The 26463-nt window shown below is 44.6% G+C and overlaps 1 protein-coding gene across 8 annotated transcripts in view; it reads left to right on the plus strand.

The window, feature by feature from the left end:
- FRMD3 (FERM domain containing 3) overlaps window positions 1–26463 on the plus strand; it is a 352790-nt gene that overhangs the window by 268204 nt on the left and 58123 nt on the right. For 5 of the 8 annotated variants that reach the window (XM_069575856.1, XM_069575860.1, XM_069575864.1 and 2 more), the window contains 3 exons: window positions 5268–5342; window positions 5659–5727; window positions 12116–12240. In XM_069575856.1, coding sequence (XP_069431957.1) covers window positions 5268–5342; window positions 5659–5727; window positions 12116–12240 — 269 coding nt within the window. The remainder of the gene's footprint in view (window positions 1–5267; window positions 5343–5658; window positions 5728–12115; window positions 12241–26463) is intronic. The other 3 variants (XM_069575862.1, XM_069575857.1, XM_069575863.1) reach the window with 1 other exon arrangement.

A 26463-nucleotide genomic window follows, 5' to 3' on the forward strand; every position in this document is an offset into this window, starting at 1 on the left:
GCATTCTTCATCATAGTTAAAACAGATGCCTATCAACTGATGAAAGGATAAAGGAAAGTGGTATATCCATACAATGGAATATTATTGAGCCATAAAAGGGAGGAAGTACCTACTGATTCCTGCTACAACATGGATGAAACTTGAAAACATGATGCTAAGGAGTGAAAGAAGGAAGGGACTTTTAATAGGTATTGGGAGGTTCTTTTGAGGGTAATGAAGATATGTTTTTTATGAATCTCTAACTTTGTAAATTATACTGAAAACCACTCAAGTGTACAGTCTAAAAGGATGAACATTATGTTTTGTGAATTATATCTCAATAAAGCTTTTATTTTAAAAATTCAGAATCTGGGATGAAGGATCTCGATATTAGTGGTAATATACCTTTTCCAGGCAGGGTGAGCCTGCAACCTAGGGTTGTGTGCTCTAGTCATGTGATTCTCAAAGTTTGGGTCCCTGGACCAGCATCAGCATTTCTGGGGAACTTGTTTTAAAGGCCTGGCTCCAACTCAGACTTACTGAATCAGAACCTTGTATTTTCAAAAGCCCACCCAGTGATCCTGATGCATTCTGAAGTACGAGGACCTGCATGGCCAAGACATTATTTTAAAAATACAGAAAAGCCTGGGTTTGCAGCCTGGTTCCTCCAGCTTCTATGATGTGACCGTTATTAAGTGAATTTACCCTTTTGTGCCTCAGTTTCCTCATGTAAGAATGTGGATTGCTTCTTCCTATGAGAGAGCTTGAGGATGAAATAAATTAGTGTATTTAAAGTGCTTTTTAAATAATAAATTAGTGCATTTAAGCACATCCCTGGTGGCTCAGCAGTAAAAAAAATCCACCTGCAATGCAGGAGATGGGGGACTTATCCCTGGGTTGGGAAGATCCTCTAGAGGAGGAAATAGCAACCCACTCTAGTATTCTTGCCAGAGAATCCCATGACAGAGGCGCCTGACAGGCTTCAGTCCATACGGTTACAAAGAATCAGACGTGACTGAGCAACTGAGAATGCAGTGTGCTTTGGATGGTGAATGATGCCTAGTAGGGCTCAGTAATAACATATATTGTTATTACAGTGATTACTCCAGAGGCTATAAACCATAGGGAAAAGGGAAATTGTATTGTTAGTTCTAGAGGTGGCCTTTAGAGCACCAGCCAGTGTCTCCCCAGCACCTAACCTGACCTCCGTCCTCAGCTCCTGTACTAACAGGTACCAGAGGAGAAGCTGGAAGCAAGGGTGAGTGGGGACATACTCCTGCAGAGCTGTGCTGTGTGTACATAAGATGACACTGATACTTAGAGAATGCTTTTTCTATTCCAGGCACTGTGAGTATGTATGCACGTCTCACAAATAGTATCCCATTTAAAACAGACTTTCAGTGTCAGGACTGAACTCCATAACGCCATGGGAAGGGGTCTCTAGGTAGAGTGACTCTGCTCTGAATGTTCTGCGGGTGGGGGAGAGTTGTGACAGTAGAAAAGAGAGAAATAATGAGACCACCATTTGAATACACAGGCATCACCCAGTCAGGTGCTGGTCAGCTGGGGACTGGATTTCCCTGTGAGGTCAGAGATTTGAGAATAGCCAGTGCTTCTGTGCTGAGGTTTTGATGAGTAGCTGGAGATGGAAGTGGGGAGAGGAAAGACCAGAAAGGAGGCGAGAGGAGAGAGAACTGCTACTGCTACTAGGCTGTGCCCGCATTGCCTTCACTGGGAGGAAGGCTTGCTCTGGGCTCATGGATGGGAGAGCCTGGGAGCAGAGATCTGGAGCGGGTCAGCTAGAGCTGGAGCCTGAAGCTTTTATTTGCCTTCAGAGTGTTTGACATGGTTCCCAGTATGGCCACGGCTTAGAGAATTGGCTTCAGTAGCTCAACAGTGAGAAGGCAATGCAGAGGTTTGGGGAGTGATATCAGGGGTAGGGGAAGAGAGAGAGGGATGGAGGGTGTCATATAATGAGCAAGGAGTACCATACATGTTTTCAGATCATTTCATCTCATTTAAGCCTTCCCAGGTAGCACCAGTGGTAAAGGGCCCACCTGCCAATGCAGTAGACAAAAGAGATGCGGGTCAATCCCTGGGTTGGGAAGATCCCCTGGAGTAGGATATGGCAACCCACTCCAGTATTGTTGCCTGGGAAAATCCCATGGACAGAGAGGAGCCTGGCGGGCTACAGTCTATGGGGTCGCAAACAGTCTGACACAACTGAAGTGACTTAGCACTTCTTATTTAACCCTCCTCAGAACACTATGAATTAAGTAATCTAATATCATCATTCTTTAAAAAATTTGTAAAGAAACTAAGGCTCAGAGAAGCTATATGACTTGACAAAGGTCACAGGACCAAAAGCAGGAAAGAATCCTGAGCTCCTGTGTTTTGGGGTAAAATGCCACCTGGGAGTCATTCAAGGAGGATGTGGGGACTCCGAGGTTCTCCGATGCAAGTAGGTGGCCTTGGAATGGCCTTGGAGTGTTTGATAAAAATACAGATTCCCGGGCCTCTATTTAGAGGGACTGAATGAGCCTCTCCAGTGATGGCTCCTGGGAGCTGGTACTCCTAACCCTGCTCCAGCATCTACTGATATACAGCCAAAGGTGGCCACAACTGCATGCGTGTCCTGTGACCCAGCCACATTTCTCTTGCCTTCATTCATTTCCTTCCCATCCCACTGTCCATTTCCCACTTCCCAGGGGTTTTGTGGGGTTCACACTCTCAGAATTAATTCCCCTGTTAAAACTCCATAAAAGATCTCAGGCCAGACATTATTGGGTGTCTCCCTGAACATTTGGGAGGGCAGGGGATTGGTGGTAATGCTCTCGATAGAGTTCTCTGAGACAGTGAAACCACACAAATAACCATTGAGGGCACTTAACTGTTAGAAAGAAGCCTCTCACCCTGACCAGACAGCTATTCACTTTCTCTGTAAAACATGCCTTCTAGCCGGTTTTCCTTGACGTACTTGGTGGGTTTGTGTAGATGCAGTGGAGCACTGTGAGGCCTTCCACCAAGAGGCTGTTCTGAGGCAGTAGCCTCTGCATGGGACTTAGAAGGGCAGGAGCTGAGGCTGAACTGGCGAGAGACAGAGCCACCCACTGCTCCCTAGACGAGCCCCCATCTGTGGAATTGCTGTGCTAGCCACACCTCCATAAAATGGGTACAGAGTTGAGTCTGAATTTCAAAAACTGCCATTAGGACTCCTAGTAAGCTTTTTTAGCAGACGACCTTGCCGTGAGCATCCTTAGGAACCTAGAGCAACAACAACAAAACAATAAAAAAGCAGAAACTGCTTTAAAAGCTTCTCCACCTCCTACCTCTGAATACTTGGGAGCAACAACTCTGCTGAGATGGGAAATGTGTCCAGGCCTGTGCCTCTCTGGGGCTAAGATTGGAGGTAGGGTAGCAAAGAGGCCCAGACCAGGCACATCCTCAAGGGAGGAGGCACAATGATGCTGACTCCATTAGCGAGGCTTGCTGGGCCATTTCTCCTCTTGAGTGCATGTGGTCTGTAGCCTGGCTTTGGCCAGCAGCCTGTCCTAGGCATCTAGACCCCTCTGCAGTGTGGGTTTCATGTGCTCTGCTTATCCTTAGGGCTCCCATGCTGTCTTCTCTGGGCCCTGCCTTGACAGGAATCCCTCTCCCTGGGCTTGACCCCCTCTCCTGCCCATCTTGCTCCCTGGATTCATCCTTTGTAGCCGGTACTCTTCTCTGTGGGTTCGGGTGGTTTGCAAAATAGTATTTTTTGTGACTTTCCATTGTCCTGAGGACAAAGACCGAATCTTTAACAAGGACAGCTGAAGGTCAGGTCCCACTAAATTAGTGGGGAGAATGTGTGAGTGAGACTGTAAAACAGTTGTAATAACAGCACAGGGAATTGTACATCAGATCATCTTAGTTCCCCCAGTGCTCAGGGTCTGGGCTTTTACCTGCTGGGCCTTCTGCCTGGAACACAGCCACCACCCGCTGTGTTGACACCTTCCCACCCCTGAAGCTCAGCTTAGAGATCTCTTCCTCAGGCCACCTTCTGTGGCTCCCAGATCAGACCAGCACCACCTCCATACTCCCATTGCATCTTTTTCTTCATAACACCACTGCTTGTAATTTACCTTTGTTCTCTTCTTTGTGGGGTTTCTGGATGAATATCCATTTCCCTCTGGGCCTTACATTCCATGAATGCAAAGTTGTGTCTTCCTTGAGCTCTGCGGTGCACAGAGCAGAAGAGACAATTGGTTAATAGTGCTAAGTGATTGAACCCAGGCTTCATGGACTCAGGGATGGGGCTCACTGCCCACACCGAAGCTTCCAGACACAGCCCTCATTGTGTGATTGTCTCTACTCAGAATTCCATAGAGCATATTGTTCTGTTTGGTTTTTATTGAGATTTTGTAATGATCAATAGTTTAAAATTATCCTGAACTCTGTAGACCCATTCTTTCTAATTTGTTGGGTTTAACCGCATTAGGCTCAAGGTGTCTGACTTTGAGGTATACTGAGGTATCATAGGAATCAAATGCCCCGTGTGTGGCCTCTGGACTGCACATGTTCTGAATTGTTCTTTCAGAGTGGTGGTATTTTGTTCGTATTTATGGGAAGGGCTCAGAGGTGCTGAATCAGGGCTTGGCTGGGCTTCTGTTCCTCGTGTATCTTAGTCATCGACTGGTGTGGTTTCTTTTAAAGGGCACTAGGTCATGGTGACTTAACCCGTGTTAATACTCAGAAACCAGGGATCATTTCCATGGTGACATAGGCCCCTGTGCCATCTCCCAGAAAATACACAGCAGGTGAGTTCTATGTGACATGGGGCATGACCTGTGTCACCAAGGAACCGCTTTCTGCTGCAGTGCTGGCATAGCTCCAGGCAAGAAAGTCTGCCCAGCAAAAAACTGTAATGATGCCCTCTGCCTGAGCCCACCCTCTTCCTGTCACTACAACAGAAACTGGGAAAGAATCCCTGCTGATCATCAGTATTGCCTGATCCTTTTTGCAGATCATGACCTGGTAATAGATTATGATACCAAATGTGTGGGTCACCAACAGCATATACAATAATGAAAAGAGATCACATAGAAAAGACCAGATTGCAACATACATGGTGAAAGAAACATTTCTTTCAGGTGTGTGTGTGTGTGTGTGTGTGTGTGTGTAAGAGAGAGAGATAACAGTATAACGTATCTGTTTCTTGGCAGTCAGAAATATCCGATTACCACACATTACAGCATGTTCCGCTTGGACTTTGCAGTGTCATACCACCTCTGCTCTGCTTTTTCTTACAGGTATGCAAAATCCAGTCAGATCAAGACAGTGTCAAGCAGCAAGATATTTTTTAAAGGAAGTAGATTTCGATATAGGTGGGTACCCACGGTTCCACTTCGATGATGGGGTTGGCCTGGGCACAGCCTTTGATGTTGGAATATGGTACTGATACTTGTAAATCAGTGCAGTTTGGGCCATATCCCAGTTTGGAGACTCCCTTTCCGCTCATGTCTTATGCCCACAGGATCTCTCTAACTCTGTAGTAATATCCCCTCATGGAGGAGGAGAAGGCATGGATTCTTAAGAGTTGGTTCAGACCACTGTGAAGTTTAAAAAAAAAAAGTGCACACACCCCTCCCCTTCCACTCTGAGCATCTGTGCACAGACACCGTGTTTCTGTCTTTTTTGCAGCGGTAAAGTTGCCAAAGAGGTGGTAGAAGCCAGCTCCAAAATCCAGAGAGAACCCCCAGAGGTGCACAGGTGAGTTGGGGTAGTCCCTAGGGCTCTGGGAGGTTTCTGGGTGGACAGGAGGGTTTCAAGGCAGACTTCGCCAAATCCACTAGAACAATGAAGGGAGCAAGGGCACTAGCTGCCTGGCCCTGTGTTGTTTTCAGCCCCGGTTCCAGGCACTCCCATCATCCCCCGGGTCTCACTCAGACAGGTCTGGCCGGGCTCCATTCTGAGTTACCGGCTCTGCAGGGAGTCATTGCCCTGATCTGGCCTGGAGTATCACATGAACAAGCAGGAAGTGCGCGAGGCGTGGGTGAGCTGGGCTGTCCCCTGACTGAGTCCCTCATTCTGTCCTCTTAGAAATGCTCTCTGCCCTTGCCTCTGTTCATCACTCGTGGCCAGTTCCCACTGGCCCAACTCCTCCTAGACTATTGCACATGAGGGGGTAGGGTGCCCATCGCTCATCAGACCTTTAACTCCCCAAAGCCACTCAGAGGAATGAAGAACTTAGTCATTATCGGGACAAGGGTGTGCTTCTCTGTTAACATGGCAATATATGTAATTCTGGGGAATAATAAATATTCTCTTAACTATGCTGGACCTCTTATCACCACAGTTTACACAGATCATTGTACATCCTAAACTTCAAGTATGCTCCATATCTAAAACTGGAAGTTCTCATCCTGATTTTCCTCATTTTGAAGGCAAGATCATCATAAGATATATTCTTTAGGAAGTTTTCACACACTGGTGGGCACCAGTCCTTCCTTCCCCACCTTTGAACTTGGATTCTCCCTTATGCTCAGATTTTTTGCTCAGCCTCTTCTATCTCCAGGGTGATCCAGTGAGCTGGGTACCTCTCAACTGGTCCTTGCGGCAGTCAGGCAGGAGGAGGCCACGGTCTCTCAGAAGTGTAGCTAAGCCAGCCAGCGTGGGCACCCACACAGGCGAACAGAACTGCAGTCAGAATGAAATCTGGTGCAGATGTGTACAGAGAATAATTCGTTCTTGGTTTGGGGTGATCCAGTGGGAAGCTTTTCATACTGTTCATGGAGTTCTCAAGGCAAGATTATCGACGTGGTTTGCCATTGCAGGGAACCACGTTTTGTGAGATAGGGAAGCCTGGAGTGCTACAGTCCATGGGGTTGCAAAGAGTCAGACACAACTTAGCAACTAAACAACACATGGGAAGCTGTCACATGCAAGTCTGCAAAGCAGTCTCTCCTGCTTTAAGAAGCAGGAGAAAACTGTAGAACGAGGGAATCAGGGGCGCCCCAGCTGGGCCCCCTTGGAGCAATGCCTGTGAAAGTCTTAGAGTTTACCTGTTCATGACAATGGTCATTTTTTTAAAAAATAGCCTTTTTATAGCTCCTCCTCTACTTCCAATTGTGGTTACTCAGTGAAGCAGAAACAAAAAAAAAAAGAAGAAATAGTAGGACATATCATTGGAATGTTTCCAGATTCTTTGGTCTAGAAAGACCTCAGGGATCACCTGGTTCAATGTTTCGATTTTACACATAAGGGAACTTGAGTCTTGGAGAAGTTAAATGATTTGTCTGAGATCATAAATATTTTGGTGGCACAAGTAAGCCTAGAACTCCAGTGTTGTGCCCCTGAGTCCTGTGCTCTTTTCTCTGCAGCATCTGCTGTCTAGAAAGCCTCTGCATTCTCCTAGAAGCTGGGAGGCAAACCTACCCCAGGGGCTCAGCTTGGGCTTTATTCTTCCAGCTTAGAAGCATGAGTGTTTGATCTTAAAAGAAATACTCGATTCTGGGGAACCCCCTTGAAGGCACAAACACAAAGTAGGAAAATGTTTTTAACGGTATACTTTCAGAAAGACCTACTCCAAATATGCAAGGTTTTCCAAAAGCCCATAGTTACTGTCTACAGAGGGTTAATGAGATCAGGAACTGCTAAGTCACTTCAGTCGTACCCGACTCTGTGCAACCCCAGAGATGGCAGCCCACCAGGCTCCCCTGTCCCTGGGATTCTCCAGGCAAGAACACTGGAGTGGGTTGCCATTTCTTTCTCCAATGGATGAAAGAGAAAAGTGAAAGTGAAGTCGCTCAGTCGTGTCCGACTCTTAGCGACCCCATGGACTGCAGCCTACCAGGCTCCTCCGTCCATGGGATTTTTCCAAGCAAGAACACTGGAGTGGGCTGCTATTATCAGGAAAGAATATTTTAAAACATTTGTCTTTTAAATTTACATTTGCATCATTTGTGAGAATCAAGCCTTCCTAGATCAAGGCTTCTTAAACTGTACCTTGCACAGGGATCATCTAGGGTTCCTGTTAAAATCAGATTCCAATTTGTGAATCTGGCATTTCTAATGTGCTCCCAGATGATGGCCATGTGGCTAGTTCATGGTTTGCACTTTTGAATAGCCAGACTCTAGATTACTGGTGGTGGAGGTGGTGGAGGACTCAGATTCATCCTAGTGAAAAGCTTTTCCTGGAGTGGACTGATCCACCAGAGCAGATGAGAAATGAGACATCCATCAATTCAATTTATAGTTTTTCTTTTCTGGAATCTCCTAAAATCTCCCAGAATATTACTGCAACCAAGGCTCTATAGGCCCTTTCAGCCCTGATTCGCATGCTCTTTCTCGCTCTTCCTCTCCCTTCTCTTACATGTTTGTGAAAGGAGGCCTTTCCGGCCCTCAGTTCTTTGGCAGTATCTCTCAAACCTCTGACATCACAAGGAAGAACTTGTTTAAGGTAATGATACCAAGTACGCTCTGGGAGGACAAGGCTTGGGCCTATCTTGGTTACCTCCATCTTACCCACCACTTTACACAACGCTTGGTCAAAGTAGGTCAGTAGACATTTGTTGAATGGATGTATGCACTGGGAGTATGGGATGACGGCTTTACTTCTAATTTTCTGAGACTTGAGATCTGTCTGTGGTGCTGCCTTGGGGACCTCGCCCTCCCAAGAAGCAGCACTGTGGTCAGAGCCAGGGTGACGTGTGCCACTTTCAGCAGCCACTTCTTGTTCCTTCCCAGTAGCTGGCTGCAGGGCAGGAAGTTGTTTCTCTGGAACAATTATCGTATTTTCGAATTGTTTTTGACCTCTTTGCAGCGGCTGTCAAAAGTGAGAGCATAGTAGTGAGCTCTTTCTCTGGCAGGGCTCGAGGAGCTCTGCTCATCTAGAACAGTGACAGTAAGACTTCACTTAGCTTTCTTCCCTCTCCCTTGAGATTCTCCTTTTCAAAGTATAGCCAGTTCTTGGACTTCCACTTCTGTTGATACATGTGTGACATAGAGAAACAGATGCAGACTGAAAACACTGTCTTGGGATTTTTCTTTTCTTCAAAAAGAGAAGATGCTCACTCTCATGTTAGCTCACTGATCTTTGCTGATGACAAGATCTTTCAGCTGATGAAACTCTATCAGCTGGCTACTTGGTGAGAATTACCTGCCCATTCCAGGGCCCACTGAAGTAGAGGGCTGTAGCTCAGAGTTCAGATTCAACTCCTTAAACCACCTGGCCATAGAGCCTCCACCAAGGGATTCCCAAAAACAGCACTCATTCCTGAAATGAGCAACAAGCGAGGAGTCATGAATGGGTCTAATCTTGGCTTTGTTGCTGTGGTATATGTCCTGCATAACTCAGTGTCTCAGATCATCAGTTTGTTCATCTATACAATGAGATTCATGTATCCCTCCTCGACTTCTAGGTTTTCTTATGGGCATTAAAATTATGAAGTGCAATAAAAATGAGGTGGTGATATTCTTGTTATCACTGCTCATCCAAAAATGGGATGCTAGAATCTGACAGACACGTTCACATTGAAGTCTCTTCAGATGGAGCTTTTGCTCACAGGCCAGCACTTCCTTTTGTTCCAAGGAGTGGTGGCCTTAACTCCACAAACCTTGTATTTGTTGCTCGATGTTATGCCATCATTTTTTGAAGCCACTCTTAGAACACACTTTCAGTTCCCGAAGGAAACTTCCCTTCTCAATAGAATCCTTACAGCAGTTTCACTCAGAAACTGTTCTATGGAGAATGCTCATGAGTAGGCTGCAAAGCAGGTCTGGCACTTTGGCAGAGTGTGCTGGCAGGTGGCCTCTGAGAGTGAGGGGCCACAGCACAGAAACTCACCTGATAGGGAAAAGAAGAGCCTCCCTAAAGGCTCGCTATGGGTCCCTCCTGGTTGTGATCTACAGTGTGATTTCTGGAGGAGGAGAACCTTTGTCAGTTCAGCTGGCATGCGTGTTCAGAGATGGATGATCCGGAATTAGTTTGTGCAAGAACACAAAACGGGCTTTTCAGAGGTCAGAAAACCAGATAGTCTGCACACCCAACATGTGCTTTGCAGAACTAAGACTGCAGTCATGAAAGCCACAGGGCTGACAGAAATCCCATGAAAATCTCAAAAAAAGAAGAGAAAAAAAGAACCCTTTACAGTAAAAGAAGCCTTCGCTCCTGGTGATTTTAATCTTCCTCTTACTCCTCCCATCCTTTCTTCCCCTGTGAGGAATCCCTGCTTCCCCTCCTTTTCCTATAGACCACTGCACCTGCCAGCACTTATCAGACATTACCTTCCCTGGGAGGTCTTTCCTGGCTCTCCCCTCACTCACAGCAAGATCAGGTGCCCCTTTCTGCTGTCCCCCTGGACCCTTGGCCGTCTCCCATGAGATGTGTGCTTTTCTACACTACAGACTCATGGAGTGAAAACAGTGCCCAAGACCAGGGCTTTAAACGATATGAAGTAGGATGGAAAGTAAAACATAGAGTCTCACACATAGCAAGACTACTGCTGTTACAAGAAACCCTTTAGCTATGTCTTCCTGCAGGAAGTGTGTGCATGTGTGTGTAGGGTGTGCATGTGTGCTAAGTAGCTTCAGTAGCATCTGACTCTTTGCGTCCCTATGGACTGTAGCCCACCAGGCTCCTCTGTCCATGGGATTCTCCAGGCAAGAATACTGGAGTGGGTTGCCATGCCCGTCTCCAGGGGATCATCTCAACCCAGGGATTGAACCTGCATCTGTTATGTCTTCTGCATTGGCAGGCAGGTTCTTCACCACTAGCGCCACCTGGCCTGGTGTGTGTGCAGAGAGATGATATCAAATGTATTTCTGTAATGTGAGTCTCGGTCCAAAAAGTTTGAAAATCATGGTTCTGGGGAGTGAGTAGTTTAGGATGAGGACCATGGTTCTCCAGAATGATACATAGATATCAGCTGCAAAATAAAGGATTGTAGAATGAGATAATGAAGACAAGAACTCCATGGTTAAGCAAGTCCTTATAAATTTCCTTTTCAACCAGTGGCAGCTTTTAACTCTAGATGCTACCAGCTTCTTCTCTGTCTGGCCCCAATGCCTAACAGAAATGCCTAGGCTATTAAGGCAATCCCATCAACTAGCCTGGAGAACACCCATGCCAGTCTGAAAGGCCAACTTAATGCCAAGTTTGCTTCAGTTTCAAACTGAGCACCCCTTAACAAGATGGCAAGAGAGGTGCTAAAAGGCACATGAGAATGGATAGGTCAGTCTCTGCCTTAGAAAAGGTGGGGCTGATTAATACACCAGTAATTACAGGGCAACAAATATAATAAATTTGAGTTGTGAAAGAAGGGACACTAGAGTGAGAAGAAAGGGGAAGAGAGAATTAGTGGCAAAGGCAATCCAGGAGGGCTTCAAGAAGGAGACATTTGACATCATCTTTGAAGGATGGGTTGGTGTTAGTTTGGACGGGAAATATGGAGGTGGGAAGGGTGCTGAAACACCCACCAGAGGCACCCACCTCTTTGTCAGGGCATACAGTGTAAATGGGCTGCCTGGCTATCCTCCAATAGTTTTGATGAGACAACCTGCACAGTTTCTTTGCCATCTGCTCCCTGTTGCAGCTACCAACACACATGTTCTCCTTTCAAAAGGAGAAAGTGGAGCTGCATTCTGTGGCTGCTTGGTGAGTAGGGTGTGAATTTGAGTGGGAATATTAAATATCAATAGTAGATGTTGGACATCCAGCAACACCAAAATAACTCTCAGCTGTAGATGGCCTGTGCCATCTTCTGGGCAGAGTTTTTGTTTTTGTGGGTTTTGGTGGTTGTTAAATTACTTTGAATCATGCCCTCCATTCACTTTTCTGCATATCTAGTTCAGTGATACCTTCTCTTGTGTATTTCTGCTTCCCATGTCTTTTTTCAATGCCTTGTCTTGTCACACAGCATGTACAAGTCTGAGGACATATGGGGAAAGATATTTTCTTTCACTGTGTTGCATTAGCACACATGGACATTAGAAGACATGTCAGGACCTTAAGGATAAAAAGGGCTGTGTGTCATCTTTAACACTGGCCTAATGCACTGTGTGAGTCTAGAGACAGGGGCCAGCTTGGGTAGTCAACTGAGACGGAGGGGCCAGTGTTCCTGATGGAAACCAGATCCCTCTGGCTTATATCTGTTTTCAGAACAAATATTTCTCAGAGCCGCAGCTCCCACTCCTTGAACAAGCAGCTCATCATTAACATGGAGCCCCTGCAACCCCTGCTGCCTTCCCCCAGCGAGCAGGAAGAAGAACTTCCACCAGGTGAGGGTAAGTACGCTTCTTTCCAAAGGCCGGCAATTGCAGGCTTACCCTGGAGGAATGAGGGAGGCATCAATCCTGGGCACCTTGGGTAATGTGTTGGGGCGGAGGTCAAAGTGAGTCATAAACTGTGTTTTTAGTAAGTAAACTGTTCACATCTGGAAGGCTGTGTTATCCTGAGAGTTCTATCAGTTTCTCCCAGAGAGAGTTCACTGGTACAAAGCATTCCTAAAATTACATGTTAAAGAAGTAATGGTGTTAGACCTGTATCCAGTATGGTAGCCATTACCCACGTGTGGGCTTCCCAGGTGGTGCTAGTGGCAAAGAATCCGCCTGCCAGTGCAGGAGATGCAAGAAACACAGGTTCAATCCCTGGGTCAGGAAGATCCTCTGGAGTAGGGAAATGTCAACTCACTCCAGTATTCTTGCCTGGAAAGTTCCATGGACAGAGGAGCCTGGCGAGTTACAGTCCATGGGACCACAAAGTCAGATGTGACTGAGCACATGAACAGGCACCCATGTGTAGCTATTTAAAACTAACATCATTACCTAAAATAAAAAATTCAGCTCCTCAGCCATATTAGCTAGATTTCCAGCCCTCAGTAGCCACAAATGGCTAATGGCTACCATCTCCATCCTTCCAGAAAGTTCTACTGGCATGTTCTTGGCTATAATCACAATTATATTAGTGGTTATAAAAAATTCTTCATAAATATCTCTACACTAGTCATCCCCTTTCTGCCTCAGTGCTTTTACATGCCCTTATTCCCTTTTCCACTGGGCCTTGTCTGACAGTTTTAATACAAGCTAAAATATAAAGGGTCCATTTCAGCCCCAAAGTTGTTATATTTGTAAATTATATAATATATGTGCTTCTAGGTTTCTTGTTTTATTTGTATGGGCTTTACTTACTTCAGGGAAGAATCTTACCCCACTGCTTGCTGCACACACCTGGTGAGGCAAATTTCACTCTCATTAATTTCAAAGGAAATTTTTAAAAACTCATATAAGATAACATTATTAGAACCATGAACCCAAACATAACAGGCTTTTCCTTAACTTTATGATGACATTTAAAATCTGGATACTGGGCAGTTTCAAGAGGGTGGGTCATTCTGTCCCCAAGAGATGAACTTCACCTGCAGTTTTAATTCAAGAATCCTTTCCTTAGGGGGAAATTCTTCAACCCATAATAAGAACATGACTTGGCATATGACCAACCTAGACAGCATATTAAAAAGCAGAGACATTACTTTGCCAACAAAGATCCATCTAGTCAAGGCTATGGTTTTTCCTGTGGTCATGTATGGATGTGAGAGTTGGATTATAAAGAGAGCTGAGCACCGAAGAATTGATGCTTTTGAACTGTGGTGTTGGAGAAGACTCTTGAGAGTCCCTTGGACTACAAGGAGATACAACCAGTCCATCCTAAAGGAGATCAGTCCTGGGTGTTCATTGGAAGGACTGATGTTGAAGCTGAACCTCCAATACTTTGTCCACCTGATGCGAAGAGCTGACTCATTGGAAAAGACCCTGATGCTGGGAAAGATTGAGGGCAGGAGGAGAAGGGGATGACAGAGGATGAGATGGTTGGATGGCATCACCGACTTGATGGACATGGGTTTGGGTCAACTCTAGGAGTTGGTGATGGACAGGGAGGCCTGGCGTGCTGTGGTTCATGGGGTCACAAACAGTCAGGGACGACTAAGCAACTGAACTGAACTGGGCATGCAAATATCCATGGGGGAGGTCATAGCAACTGATTCATACTGAAGTGTAAGGGATTTTAATAACTCTTTCCCCGAAAGGAATTTTCAGGGTTGGAATCAGGACTGGGCAACTGGATGCCACAAATTCCATGAGTAGAAGGAAAATGTACAAAATACAAAGAATGGTGGCCTCCGGAGACATCTCTATCCCCCTCTTGGACATAGCATGATAATAACAAGAACCATTTGTTATAATTTGGCAATAAGGAGTTCATGATCTGAGCCACAGTCAGCTCCTGGTCTTGTTTTTGCCGACTGTATAGAGCTTCTTCATCTTTGGCTGCAAAGAATACAATCTGATTTTGGTGTTGACCATCTGGTGATGTCCATGTGTAGAGTCTTTTCTTGTGTTGTTGGAAGAGGGTGTTTGCTATGACCAGTGCATTCTCTTGGCAAAACTCTATTAGCCTTTGCCCTGCTTCATTCCATATTCCAACACCAAATTTGCCTGTTACTCCAGGTGTTTCTTGACTTCCTCCTTTTGCATTCCAGTCCCCTATAGTGAAAAGGACAGCTTTTTTCGGTGTTAGTTCTAAAAGGTCTTGTAGGTCTTCATAGAACCGTTCAACTTCAGTTTCTTCAGCGTTACTGGTTGGGGCATAGACTTGGATTACCGTGGTATTGGATGGTTTGCCTTGGAAACGAACAGAGATCATCCTGTCATTTTTGAGATTGCATCCAAGTACTGCATTTTGGACTCTCTTGGTGACCATGTTAGCTACTCCATTTCTTCTGAGGGCTTCCTGCCCACAGTAGTAGATATAATGGTCATCTGAGTTAAATTCACCCATTCCAGTCCATTTTAGTTCGCTGATTCCTAGAATGTCGATGTTCACTCTTGCCATCTCTTGTCTGACCACTTCCAATTTGCCTTGATTCATGGACCTAACATTCCAGGTTCCTATGCAATATTGCTCTTTACAGCATCAGACCTTGCTTCTATCACCAGTCACATCCACAACTGGGTATTGTTTTTGCTTTGGCTCCATCCCCTCATTCTTTCTGGAGTTATTTCTCCACTGATCTCCAGTAGCATATTGGGTACCTACTGACCTGGGGAGTTCCTCTTTCAGTATCTTTTCATTTTGCCTTTTCACACTGTTCATGGGGTTCTCAAGGCAAGAATACTGAAGTGGTTTGCCATTCCCTTCTCCATTGGACCACCTTCTGTCAGACCTCTCCACCATGACCCGCCCATCTTGGGTGGTCCCACAGGGTGTGGCTTAGTTTCACTGAGTTAGACCAGGCTGTGGTCCATATAATTAGATTGACTAGTTTTTTGTGATTATGGTTTCAGTGTGTCTGCCCTCTGATGCCCTCTCGTAACACTTACCGTCTTACTTGGGTTTCTCTTACCTTGGATGTGGGGTATCTCTTCACGGCTGCTCCAGCAAAGCGCAGCTGATGCTCCTTACCTTGGATGAGGGGTATCTCCTCACTGCTGCCCTTCCTGACCTTGAACGTGGAGTGGCTCCTCTCGGCCCTCCTGCGCCCACACAGCCACCACTCCTTGGACATGGGGTAGCTCCTCCTGGCTGCCGCCCCTGACCTCGGACGTGGGGTAGCTCCTCTTGGCCACCACCCCTGACTTCGGACGTAGGGTAGCTCCTCTCTTTGGAAGGAATGATGCTAAAGCTGAAACTCCAATACTTTGGCCACCTCATGCAAAGAGGTGACCCATTGGAAAAGACTCTGATGCTGGGAGGGATTGGGGGCAGGAGGAGAAGGGGACGACAGAGGATGAGATGGCTGGATGGCATCACCGACTCAATAGACATGTGGTTGAGTGAACTCCAGGAGTTGGTGATGGACAGGAAGGCCTGGCATGCTGCAATTCATGGGGTTGCAAAGAGTCAGACATGACTGAGCGACTGAACTGAACTGAACTGATTTGTTATAACGGCCTTTATGCTCTGTCTCAACAATTCAGTCTGTAAGCTCTGTGCTAAATTAATGTTCTTAGCCCAAGGGTCCCTGAATCCATGTTGCTGGTCTACATTTTTCTGTGCCTTCTCTATCTTTGTATGTTTCCAAAAGCACAATAAAAGCAGCTTTTGTTTCTGATCACCAGTGATTTTTCAGGGCTTCCTCTTATATGCCTGGAAGATTGTTTGGAGTGGAAATCACTTTTTCTGGACATCAGGATTAGCTTAAGATTGAATGAAGGAAGATGTGGCTAAGGGAGAAGAGGAGGGGAGAAAAGATAATCCAAGCTTGGGATTGTGATTTTGCATCATCTATAGACATGGAAGTCTAGATGGGAATAAAGGTTGGAAGAGCAGTTACCATGGAGAGTATTGAAACCAGACTATTGATGCCATCAGAATGCCCCAGATGTAAGGGCGGGGTAGGGGCGGGCGCTTGGGTAAGCTTTCCCCTGGACCCTTAATTACATTTAATTAGAAACTCACATTTTGCTTCATTTTCTATAGGGGAGTTCCATTGCTAAATACTAACCTTGTCATTAACATTACAACTGTGTGGACAAGAGACATATGCATTATGAAAAGTGAAAGTGAAGTCATGTCTGACTCTTTGCCACCCCATGGACTGTAGCCTACTTGGCTCTTCTGTCCATGGGATTTTCCAGGCAAGGGTACTGGAGTGGGTTTTCATTTATTAGATATTTATAGAGCTATTTTGGACTTCTCTTTTTTTTACAGAAATTCTTTCACCAGCTGTAAAGTCACAGATAGGTATCTCTCATGAAAAGTCCAAAATAGCTCTTGTAAATATCTAATAAAATTCTCTTTTCTAGAAGAAGTTTTGCTTTATGGAGTATCTTTGTGGGTTTTGAAATCAAGCAAATCATAGTAACTTCCAAGATATAGAATCAACTCAAAAGGGAAAGAAGTAGAAACAACAGTATTGTTCAATGTCCAGCAGATAGAAAGAACTCCCCAATCTAGAGAAGAGAGAAAAATTGTCTTCAGTTCAGTTCAGTCGCTCAGTCATGTGCGACTCTGTGCGACCCCATGAATTGCAGCACGCCAGGCCTCCCTGTCCATCACCAACTCCTGGAGTTCACTCAGACTCACGTCTATCAAGTCAGTGATGCCATCCAGCCATCTCATCCTCTGTCGTCCCCTTCTCCTCCTGCCCCCAATCCCTCCCAGCATCAGAGTCTTTTCCAATGGGTCACCTCTTTGCGTGAGGTGGCCAAAGTACTGGAGTTTCAGCTTTAGCAGCATTCCTTCCAAAGAAATCCCAGGGCTAATCTCCTTCAGAATGGACTGGTTGGATCTCCTTGCAGTCCAAGGGACTCTCAAGAGTCTTCTCCAATACCACAGTTCAAAAGCATCAATTCTTCGGTGCTCAGCCTTCTTCACAGTCCAACTCTCACATCCATACATGACCACTGGAAAAACCATAGCCTTGACTAGACGGACCTAGATGCTATCTAGGTTGGTCATAACTTTTCTTCCAAGGAGTAAGCATCTTTTAATTTCATGGCTGCAGTCACCATCTGCAGTGATTTTGGAACCCCAAAAAATAAAGTCTGACACTGTTTCCACTGTTTCCCCATCTATTTCCCATGAAGTGATGGAACTGTGAAATTCAAAGTTATAATTCCCACAGGGAACATAGCTGTGTTCTTGATACCTTTATATTTTAGTTACTATTTTTGAGTCATATCCTGCTTCCTATGTCTTGTCTTTGAGTATCAGATAGTGGAATTTAGATATTCCATAGGGATAAGTATATAATTAAATAGATTCAAGTATCTCTGATATATAAAGAGAAGAGAGGCAGAGAATACAGCTTTCAACAAAGGTGCCTCCACCTTTGTGGATGGGCTCTCTTTCTGGGCAGATACAGTGTGATGAATTTAGTTTTATCCTTGTTGTGATACTTTAGCCCTTTTTATGTCTCAGCAAGAGCCAAACCAAGCAGCAAAGGCATGCTGAGGAGCACAGGTATTCAGTAATCGTGGCCCGCAGGCTTAGTTGCTCTGTGGCATGTGGGATTTTCCTGGACCAGGGATAAAATTGGTGTCCCCTGCTTTGCAAGGCGCATTCTTAACCACTGGACCACCAGGGAAGTCCTGACAGTCTCTGTTTTTCCTGGAACTTGAAGATTCCCAAAGATAGCTGGGGAGAACACTGTTGCCCAGATGAGCTCAGAGGTGTTCTGGGTGAGAACATGTTACCCAAGCCACTCAAGCGACAGCTGGAGGATCAGCTGTGAGACTGGCTGTGTCTGAGTAGAGAAAAAACAAAATCAGTTCCTAGGCATCACTAAGCAACAGAAACGTTTTCAGTGTCACCCCAAAGTTGCTTAGTTACAGGATCCCAGTAGATTAGTGCTGTGGACAGCTTGAGATGAATAGAGCAAAGCATTTGAAAAGTACCCCTCAGAGTTTATGAAAATTTCCAAAGAAGAAAAATTTCAGAATGGGAATTTTTCTAGGTGAAAATGACATTTTCACATGAATAAGGTCCCCACAGTGCAGGGAGCAAAATGCTTGCATGTTTTATTAGTAGAGTGTATTTTTCATTAAGGAAAAAAAGATGATGGTAGAGAAGGGGAATGCATTGCTGTCCACCAGAGCGATGGTACAAGTTGGCATAGTTCAACAGGCAGGAAACCATGCTTTCATCTTCTTGATAGATACAACTAATAAGAATGGAAAATGTTTGACACCCTCTTGCTGGCAAAACAGAAGCACAGTGGAGATACCAAAGTTTCCATAAAGGAGTGCCTTGCAAGTAGCAATGTGGTTGGTTTGATGGTGGCTTAAACCTGCATTTACATATGGTTGAGAAAAGTATCTATATCACAGAATAGATGGGAATTAAGTAGATGGTAAAATTTATTCTCCCAAGCCACCCCTTAGCTCTGTTTCTGTGTGTGTTTGTGTGTATAAATGCACATATATGTCATGGATGTGACTGTGTGTGGGCAGAGGGGAAAATGGGGTATTTTAAGGGTTATTTACAGTGTTTAGCCCTAATCCTAAGTGATTTAAGTTGGCACCGTTGAAATTCTAAAACATCTATATGTGAACCTGTGAAGGCATTTTGAGCATACAAAAAAGTACAGTTCTCAGCCATCAAGCATGCCATACTCGTGACCACCCCACTCCACCCTAACACTTAAAAGGTGACCCATGGGGCCAACTCTGTTCTCTAAGTGCAGGTCTTTCTGCACCATACCAGGCAGAGCCTCACATACCCTACACAGTTGTTCCCATCCCATCACTGCTGGAATGTCTAACAGCCCAAGGCTGCCATGCTTACACTGCCTTTACTGAGTCTGGTCTCCTCCCTGCTTATCTGATATGAAACTTCCTCTCCCTCTTTTGTTCCTTTATAGAGTTCCCTGGCCAGGGCTGAAACAGATTTCCTCAGTGTATTAGTGTCTCTCCTCCGTGCCATTTCCCACCGTGTCCTAAGTAATTTCTTCCTTTTGGCTTAGGGTATATATCAGCATGTGCACTATGAGTGATGCAATTGTCTATCAGAAATTTTTTTTACGTTTCATCGAACTCCAGGAACTGTTTATAAATCCAATGGGCTCACCTTTCCCCTTATAGGTAGTGCTACCTGGTAATAGCAGATGAGTTAGCACAGGCTCTTGTCCCTGCCATTGGATTTGGGGTTTCCTGTTTGTTTGTATTTTCTTATTACAAAACTAATTCATCATCTTCTAGAAAATCTGGACAGTACAAAAAGGCATAAATAAGCAGAAAAAAATTACCTCCCAGATTGTCCCACCTCCTAGAGGCAATCATTGTGTTAACAGTTTTCTTCCGTATCCATTTTAATGCCATTTCAGTCATCCTGTGTGTGCAGTTTTTAAAATTCCTGCTTTGTTTGCTTAATGTTGAAAGCATAAGTGCATGAAAATGTATCATAAAGTGAACTATAGGTCAAACAATGAATTGGGAACATACTTAATTCAAACGTGGACAAATGGGTTAACATCCTGAATTAGAACTCACACAAAATACTGTTTTAAGCATCTTTTTGGCATTGCACAGGTTTGGACTCTCCCAAACTTTTCCATGTTATGGTCCCAGTCTCCCACTGCTAATAAGCAGAGAGCAAACCAAGCCTGCTTCCACAGGAGCTAGGAGCCTCAGCAGAGCTGAGGTCAGCTTCTGGTTTTATTTGTAACTGCAGATCCAAATTTCAGAATTCCTTATCACATTTTTTGAATTCGAGAAGTTTGGGTCGGCAACTCCTCTAGGGTAGGAAATGCCGAGAGCAACTCAGGGGAAGAAATAGAAGCCTGAGCAAGCTCTGCATATTCACTTTTGCAAGCTCTTCGAGGCTTCCACCTTCCCCACTTTGTGCTTTTCTTTGGAGTTTCTGTCATCTTTGGAACTTTGGTTTCTGGTATCTTCTGATGAGTTACGTACTCGTAAGTTCATTTCACTTGAAAGAGATCTTTGAAATTTGAAGTGTTTACATTGCTGGAAGGAAGCTAAATGCTTGGTTCCTGATGCAATTTAAGTGTTTTTATCTTGCCAGGATTTTGAATTTTTACATCATACGATGCCAACAGTGTGTGCATCACCTCAGTTCTGTAGTTGGCTAAATCCCTTAAATTGTTCATTTTAAGACATATCCTACTCCTTGGCATAAACACAACAGGGCTGTGGATAGCTGTTCTGTTTCTCCACTAATGCCTTGCAGCAGAGAGAAACACAAGCTCTGGTCTCGGCTCATCCACCTTTGGGAGCCTCATATTCTTCGTCTCTAAGACAAGAAGATAAGACTTGAGCACTACTCAAATGATTCCTAGCTCTAAATTCTTCAGTTCTTTTGCCTAATGTCAAGGTCAAATTCCCGGACTGTGGTTTGAGGTCTTTCGCAATGAGAATGGGAACTTGCAGACAGGAATATTTTTCATAGCTTTTGGAGGTTAGAAGGAATCTTAAGGATGTTCTAGCCCAAGTGTTGGCAAACTGACTGATAGTCCATGGTCTCTTTTCTTTGGAATCTACAGGTGAGAAAACCCAGAGAGAGGACAGTGTGCCCAAAGTCACAGAGCTAGGTACATCTGGGTTTGGGATCAGGTTCTGATTACCAGATTCCTGGCTTGAGTGTCTTACATGACATCAAACACATCTAAAACAGTTCGACTTCTTGTGAAAACAGAACCATTAACTAGGGAACTGCATTTAGTTTTCAATCATATCAAGTGAATTATCAAAAGAGACATCTTACTCTGTGTAAGTGTAGGGAACTTGTGTGAGTGGTAAGAAGAGCTGCTGCATACTCAAGGCAGGGTTTGAGCGTTTGGTTCAGTCACAGCCTGCCAGGACCCAATGTCTCCTCAGAAATGTCCAACCCACTGGGAGCATCGCCTCCCCGGGGCCCCCATGGTGGGAAGGCTGTGGATAGAGGTGCCGACCAAACAGAATTCCTGATAGAGCTGGGCTGCAGGGCAAACAGCCTTTGTGCAGGAAGGCTGTCTCCCTCTGGGAATCATGTTCTGATTTTTAAAGCTGAATCTGTTAAATAAAGAATAGCTCACTCCAGGCCTAGTTCTAATTACTCATTGTCTTGTGCTGAGAATCTTTGTCTTATTAGTGAAAGCAATTCAATTCGGAGCTTCCCACATCACCGCTCCTGCTCAGGTTGGCTCTTGGCTGCTGCACTAAAGTATTAATACTTAATTGCTTTAAAGGCTTCAGCTGGGGTAAAAAAAAATATCAGTCAAGTGTCCCATGGAGTAATTCAGTCGCGCTCCTTGAGGGTTGGGATGTGAGCCAGGCAAGAGCGTCAGCGTGCGCAGCTGTGACAGCCAGTGTGGTCTGTGACAGGCAAGATATTCTGCTTTGGCATTTGGACAAGAAAACACTCCCACCACCATCTCTAAGAAACCGCAGGAGAAGAAAAGTGAAGATATTGCTAAGCCAGTGTCATTAGAAAGCAGAGGCTATAATTTTCTGGATTCCATAGTCAGCATGGGATTCTATTTTCTCATGCTTTTATTAGCGGATTGGTAGTGAGTGTTAAGTAAATACGCTTTATGATACCCAGGCTGACATGAAGGCAGCAGCTCACAGAATCTCCCTTCCTCCCTTCCTCTTCTGTTAAGGCCTGATGCCAATTATGTGAAAGTGTTGGGCAGTACAGGCTAGTTCCACTCTTTTAGGTAGGTCTGGGACAGTATGGGCAGGGTTCAGCAAAGAGGCTCTGGTTAGTTGGTACAAGACTGGATGTTGGGCATGTCCACTGGGGTGCATCAAGGCCACCTGCAAGGTAGGGCAGCCTTCCTCTTGGTTTGGCTGATGGAGAACTGGAGGCCCTGGAGCCATAGCTCCCAGACCATGGGTTTCCCCAGTGGCCCACTGGGGTGGAGGAAATGACTATTCAGACTTCTAGGGATTTAGCTTTTATCACCTCCTCAAACAATTTCTATTGTGTAGATTTTATAAAGGTTATAATATATCAAGACTGTACACAGGACTTCCCTGGTGGTGCAGTGGTTAAGAATCCACCTTGCAATGCAAAGGTCATGGGTTTGATCCGTGGTCTGGGAAGATCCCACATGCCACGGGGCAACTAAGCCTGTGAGCCACAATTACTGTAGCCCACACGCCTAAAGCCCATGCTCCATAAGAGAAGCCACCGCAAAGTGCACCGCAGCTAGAGATTAGCCCCCCTTCCGCAACTAGAGAAAACTCCATGCAGCAACGAAGACCCAGCACAGCCAGAAATAAAGAAACAAGTTTTTAAAGAATTGACAGCTGTACATGTATCTGATTTATAAATACTCATTTTGTACTTAAGTATGAGCAAACATATTCCCCAAAAATTAGGTTTGGCTATAGCTGCTCTAGATCTTACAGATGAGTCCACCAAGAATAAAATGAAGGGCTTGTTTTTGAAACTCTGAAATCCCTGTTCACGCCAAAACCGCAGATTCCTAAAATAGATGTGAGATCTATCTGCTCTAGTTACAGTGGTGACATGCCATTTTACATACTTTCAGTCTTCCACGCTAGTAAACCAGGGTGAGTCACCCAAACAGAGTCTAGACTTTCGCCAAGCTCTTCGGCAGGTGCTGTGTCACTCTTGCTGACTTGTTCTGCGGTTGCCCAGAGTTCCCAATTTACACGAGTGCTGGACTCTCTTTTTGTCGCTGTTGTTATTGTTTCAACATCCTTCACATTCTTTTTTTAAAATTTATTTTACTGAAGTATAGTTGATTTACAGTGTTGCTAATTTCTGCTGTACAGCAAGGTTATTCATTAATATATATATTAGCTTTCATATTTTTCCCATTCTGGTTTAGTACAGGACACTGATTATAGTTCCCTGGGCTGTACAGTAGAACCTTGTTGTTTATTCATCTTACATATAATAGTTTCCATCTGCTAATCCCAAACTCCCAATCCATCCTGCCCTCCACCACCAGTCTATTCTCTATGTCTGCGAGCCTGTTTTGTAGGTAGGTTCATTTGTGCCATATTTCAGATTCCACATATAACTGATATCATATGGTATTTGTCTCTCTTTGTCTGACTTATTTCACTTAGTATGCTAATCCCTAGGTTAATCCATGTTGCTGCAAATGGAATTACTTCATTCTTTTTCATGGCCAAATAGTATTCCATTCCATTACATTACATTTACGTGTGTACCACATTGTCTTCATCCATTCATCTGTTGATGGACAGTTAGCTTGTTTCCATGTCTTCACTGTTACGAATAGTGCTGCTATAAGTATATGGGTGCATGCATCTTTTCAAATAATATTTTTGTTCAGATATATGCCCAGGAGTGAGATGGACTCTACTTTCTGAGTGTATGCAGGACACAGCCTTAGTGGGGATCCTCTGGTAGTAGAAAGAGCATTGGATAGAGATTTTAGAGGGCTGGAGTTCATTCATTCACTTGATAAGTATTTACTTCTTCTCTGGAACATGCTGGACACTGGCAGTACCTGGATCTTATTTCCTCTTTTAAAAACAAGGTGAGATGGCTTCTAAGTTTCCTCCACACTCTGTCCTTCACTGTTGCTTTCCCACATTCCCGCTCTTCTTAATGACATGTTTTTGGATCATTCATCATTACCTCAGAAAAGAAAAAGTATAAATATCTTTTTTAATGTGGTTAATGAAACAGTAAGCACGTAGCACAATGATCTATAAAAGCAGGGTTACATTTTTTTTCTCTTTTGTAAATTGTAAACTTCCAGCATGAAATTGAAAATTAATAGCAACTAGCTTAAAAGGGAATATAAAATGAACACTTCCTCACTTAAAAGAGCCCTCACATCCTTTAATGTCTCCTAGAAAAGTCCAATTTGAAAATTTTTAATCCCCCAATCTCCACTTTAGCACAAAAAAAAAAAAATTTAAATGGGTCAATGCTCTGGCTGAAAGAGAAATAAACAGGGTTATGAGGATGACCCACATGATAACCTGAACACAGACTGGATTTTGCCATTAAAGGAAGGAGTATCCATGTTAGAAAAAAGAAAACGGCTCTTGTGATCTCTGGGCTCGTCAGTTCCTGCCTGAGCCCCTCTGCTACAGCTGTGTGATTTGGTCTCTAAATGCAGGCTTAGCTCCACCCCTGACTCCAGGGCCAATCCCACCCTACTCTGCGAGGGGATGAATAAGATGAAGCCCAGCTCTGTGGCACAGGATGTGAGTCTTGCTTTCTCTTACACCCTGCCTGGTCTTCTCCCAGTCCATGCGCCAGCCTTGCTCTCTTCCTTAGTCCCAGCCCTGGTGGTAGCCCTGGTAGTCTACGCCTCCAGGGCCTTGACGGCCCATCTCCCTGGGGCTGGACCATGCTTTGCTGGTAGACAGCCTGCATGCAGCTCCCGTCCTGTCTCACGTCTCTCAGGGCAATCTTCTGTTCTTCCCCAGAACACTTTTCCCAGCACTGGCCCCATCTTGAGTAGATGGGTCTGATTTTAAATGCCCATCTTCTCTGGTTAATCTTCTCCCACTGGCCAGTGGTGTGTCATGAAATACAAAATTGTCAGATCCATCAGCAAAATCCTATTCACTTTCAAATACACCCCGGAATCATGGCCTCCGCATCATGCTGGCTGCAGGCACTCTTGTTTCCCTCAGGAGATAACAATAGCTCTGCTTCTCCACTGGCCCCCTGCCCCCACCCATGTTTTCCACACAGCAGCCAGGGTGCTTGTCACAACTGGAACTTGTATCTAGTTAAGTTCAAATCTGAGCTCTTCACTTTGGCCTCTGAGGTTCATGCTTGGCCCTCTACTCTCCCTTAGACCATTTTCTACTGCTTTCCTCTTGAATCTCTGTGTTCCTACCACGCTGGTCCTCTTAGTTTGTGGCCACCACAGGGTCTTTGAACAGCCGATATATCTACCTAGAAGGGCGTCTCCTTTGATCTTTGCATGATTGGCTGTTTCTTTAAGTCTTACCTCAAGTTTCAGCTCCCTGGAAACCCTAAGTACCCAATTCTGAGTGGTTCTCTAAACCTAAGAGAGAACCAGTTGTTCTCTCTTATGCCACCACCCTGTTTGATTCTCATCAGAGTGTTTAGCACTTTTAAGCACTTTCTAATTTATTTATTTGTCCTCCTGTTTGTTGACTGTCTTCCTTAACTAAAACATCAGCTCCATGATAACAAAAACTTTGCTTGCCTTATCCCCACATTATACCCACCACTTAGAGATGTTCTGATACACAGTAGGAGCTAAATTAATGCTTGCCAAATTAGTGAACAAATGAATGAATGAATTCTAAATGCAGCTAGGACAGCCTTTGTTTATGTAAAAGAAAGTCTATAAGGAGAATGATTTTCTAGGATTAGGGTTTGCCAGAAGTCAAACATGTTTTGTTCTGTTTTTGTTTTTAATCTGAAATCAAAAGTCATAGTATATATATAGTCATCATTGTAAAAAATTTGGAAAATACAGAAGCCACAAATCCAAAATTTAAAAGGAATCTGAAATCCCCTATGTTCAAACTATGGTATTCTTTGTTTTTGTTCAATCACTAAGTCATGTCCAACTCTTTGTGACACCATGGACTGCAGACCAGGCTTCCCTGTCCTTCACTATATCCTGGAGTGTGCTCAAATTCACGTCCGTTGAGTCAGTGATGCTATCTAACCATCTTATCCTCTGCCTCCCTCTTTTCCTTTTGCCTTCAATCTTTCCCAGTATCAGGGTCTTTTCCCATTAGTCAGCTCTTTGCATCAGGTGGCAAAGTATTGGCACTTCAGCTTCAGCATCAGTCCTTCTGATGAACATTCAGGGTTGATTTCCTTTAGGATGGACTGGTTTGATCTCCTTGCTGTCCAAAGGACTCTCAAGAGTTTTCTCCAGTACCACAGTTCAAAAGCATCAGTTCTTTGGTGCTCAGCCTTCTTTATGGTCCAATTCTCACATCTGTACATGACTACTAGAAAAACCAAGAAGCAAGAACTAAAATCCTACAGCCTTTAGAATGAAAAACACAGCCACAGAAAGCTAATCAAAATGATCACGTGGATCACAGCCTTGTGTAACT

Source organism: Ovis canadensis, chromosome 2 (assembly GCF_042477335.2).
Source record: "Ovis canadensis isolate MfBH-ARS-UI-01 breed Bighorn chromosome 2, ARS-UI_OviCan_v2, whole genome shotgun sequence".
NCBI classification, from domain to species: Eukaryota; Metazoa; Chordata; class Mammalia; order Artiodactyla; family Bovidae; genus Ovis; species Ovis canadensis.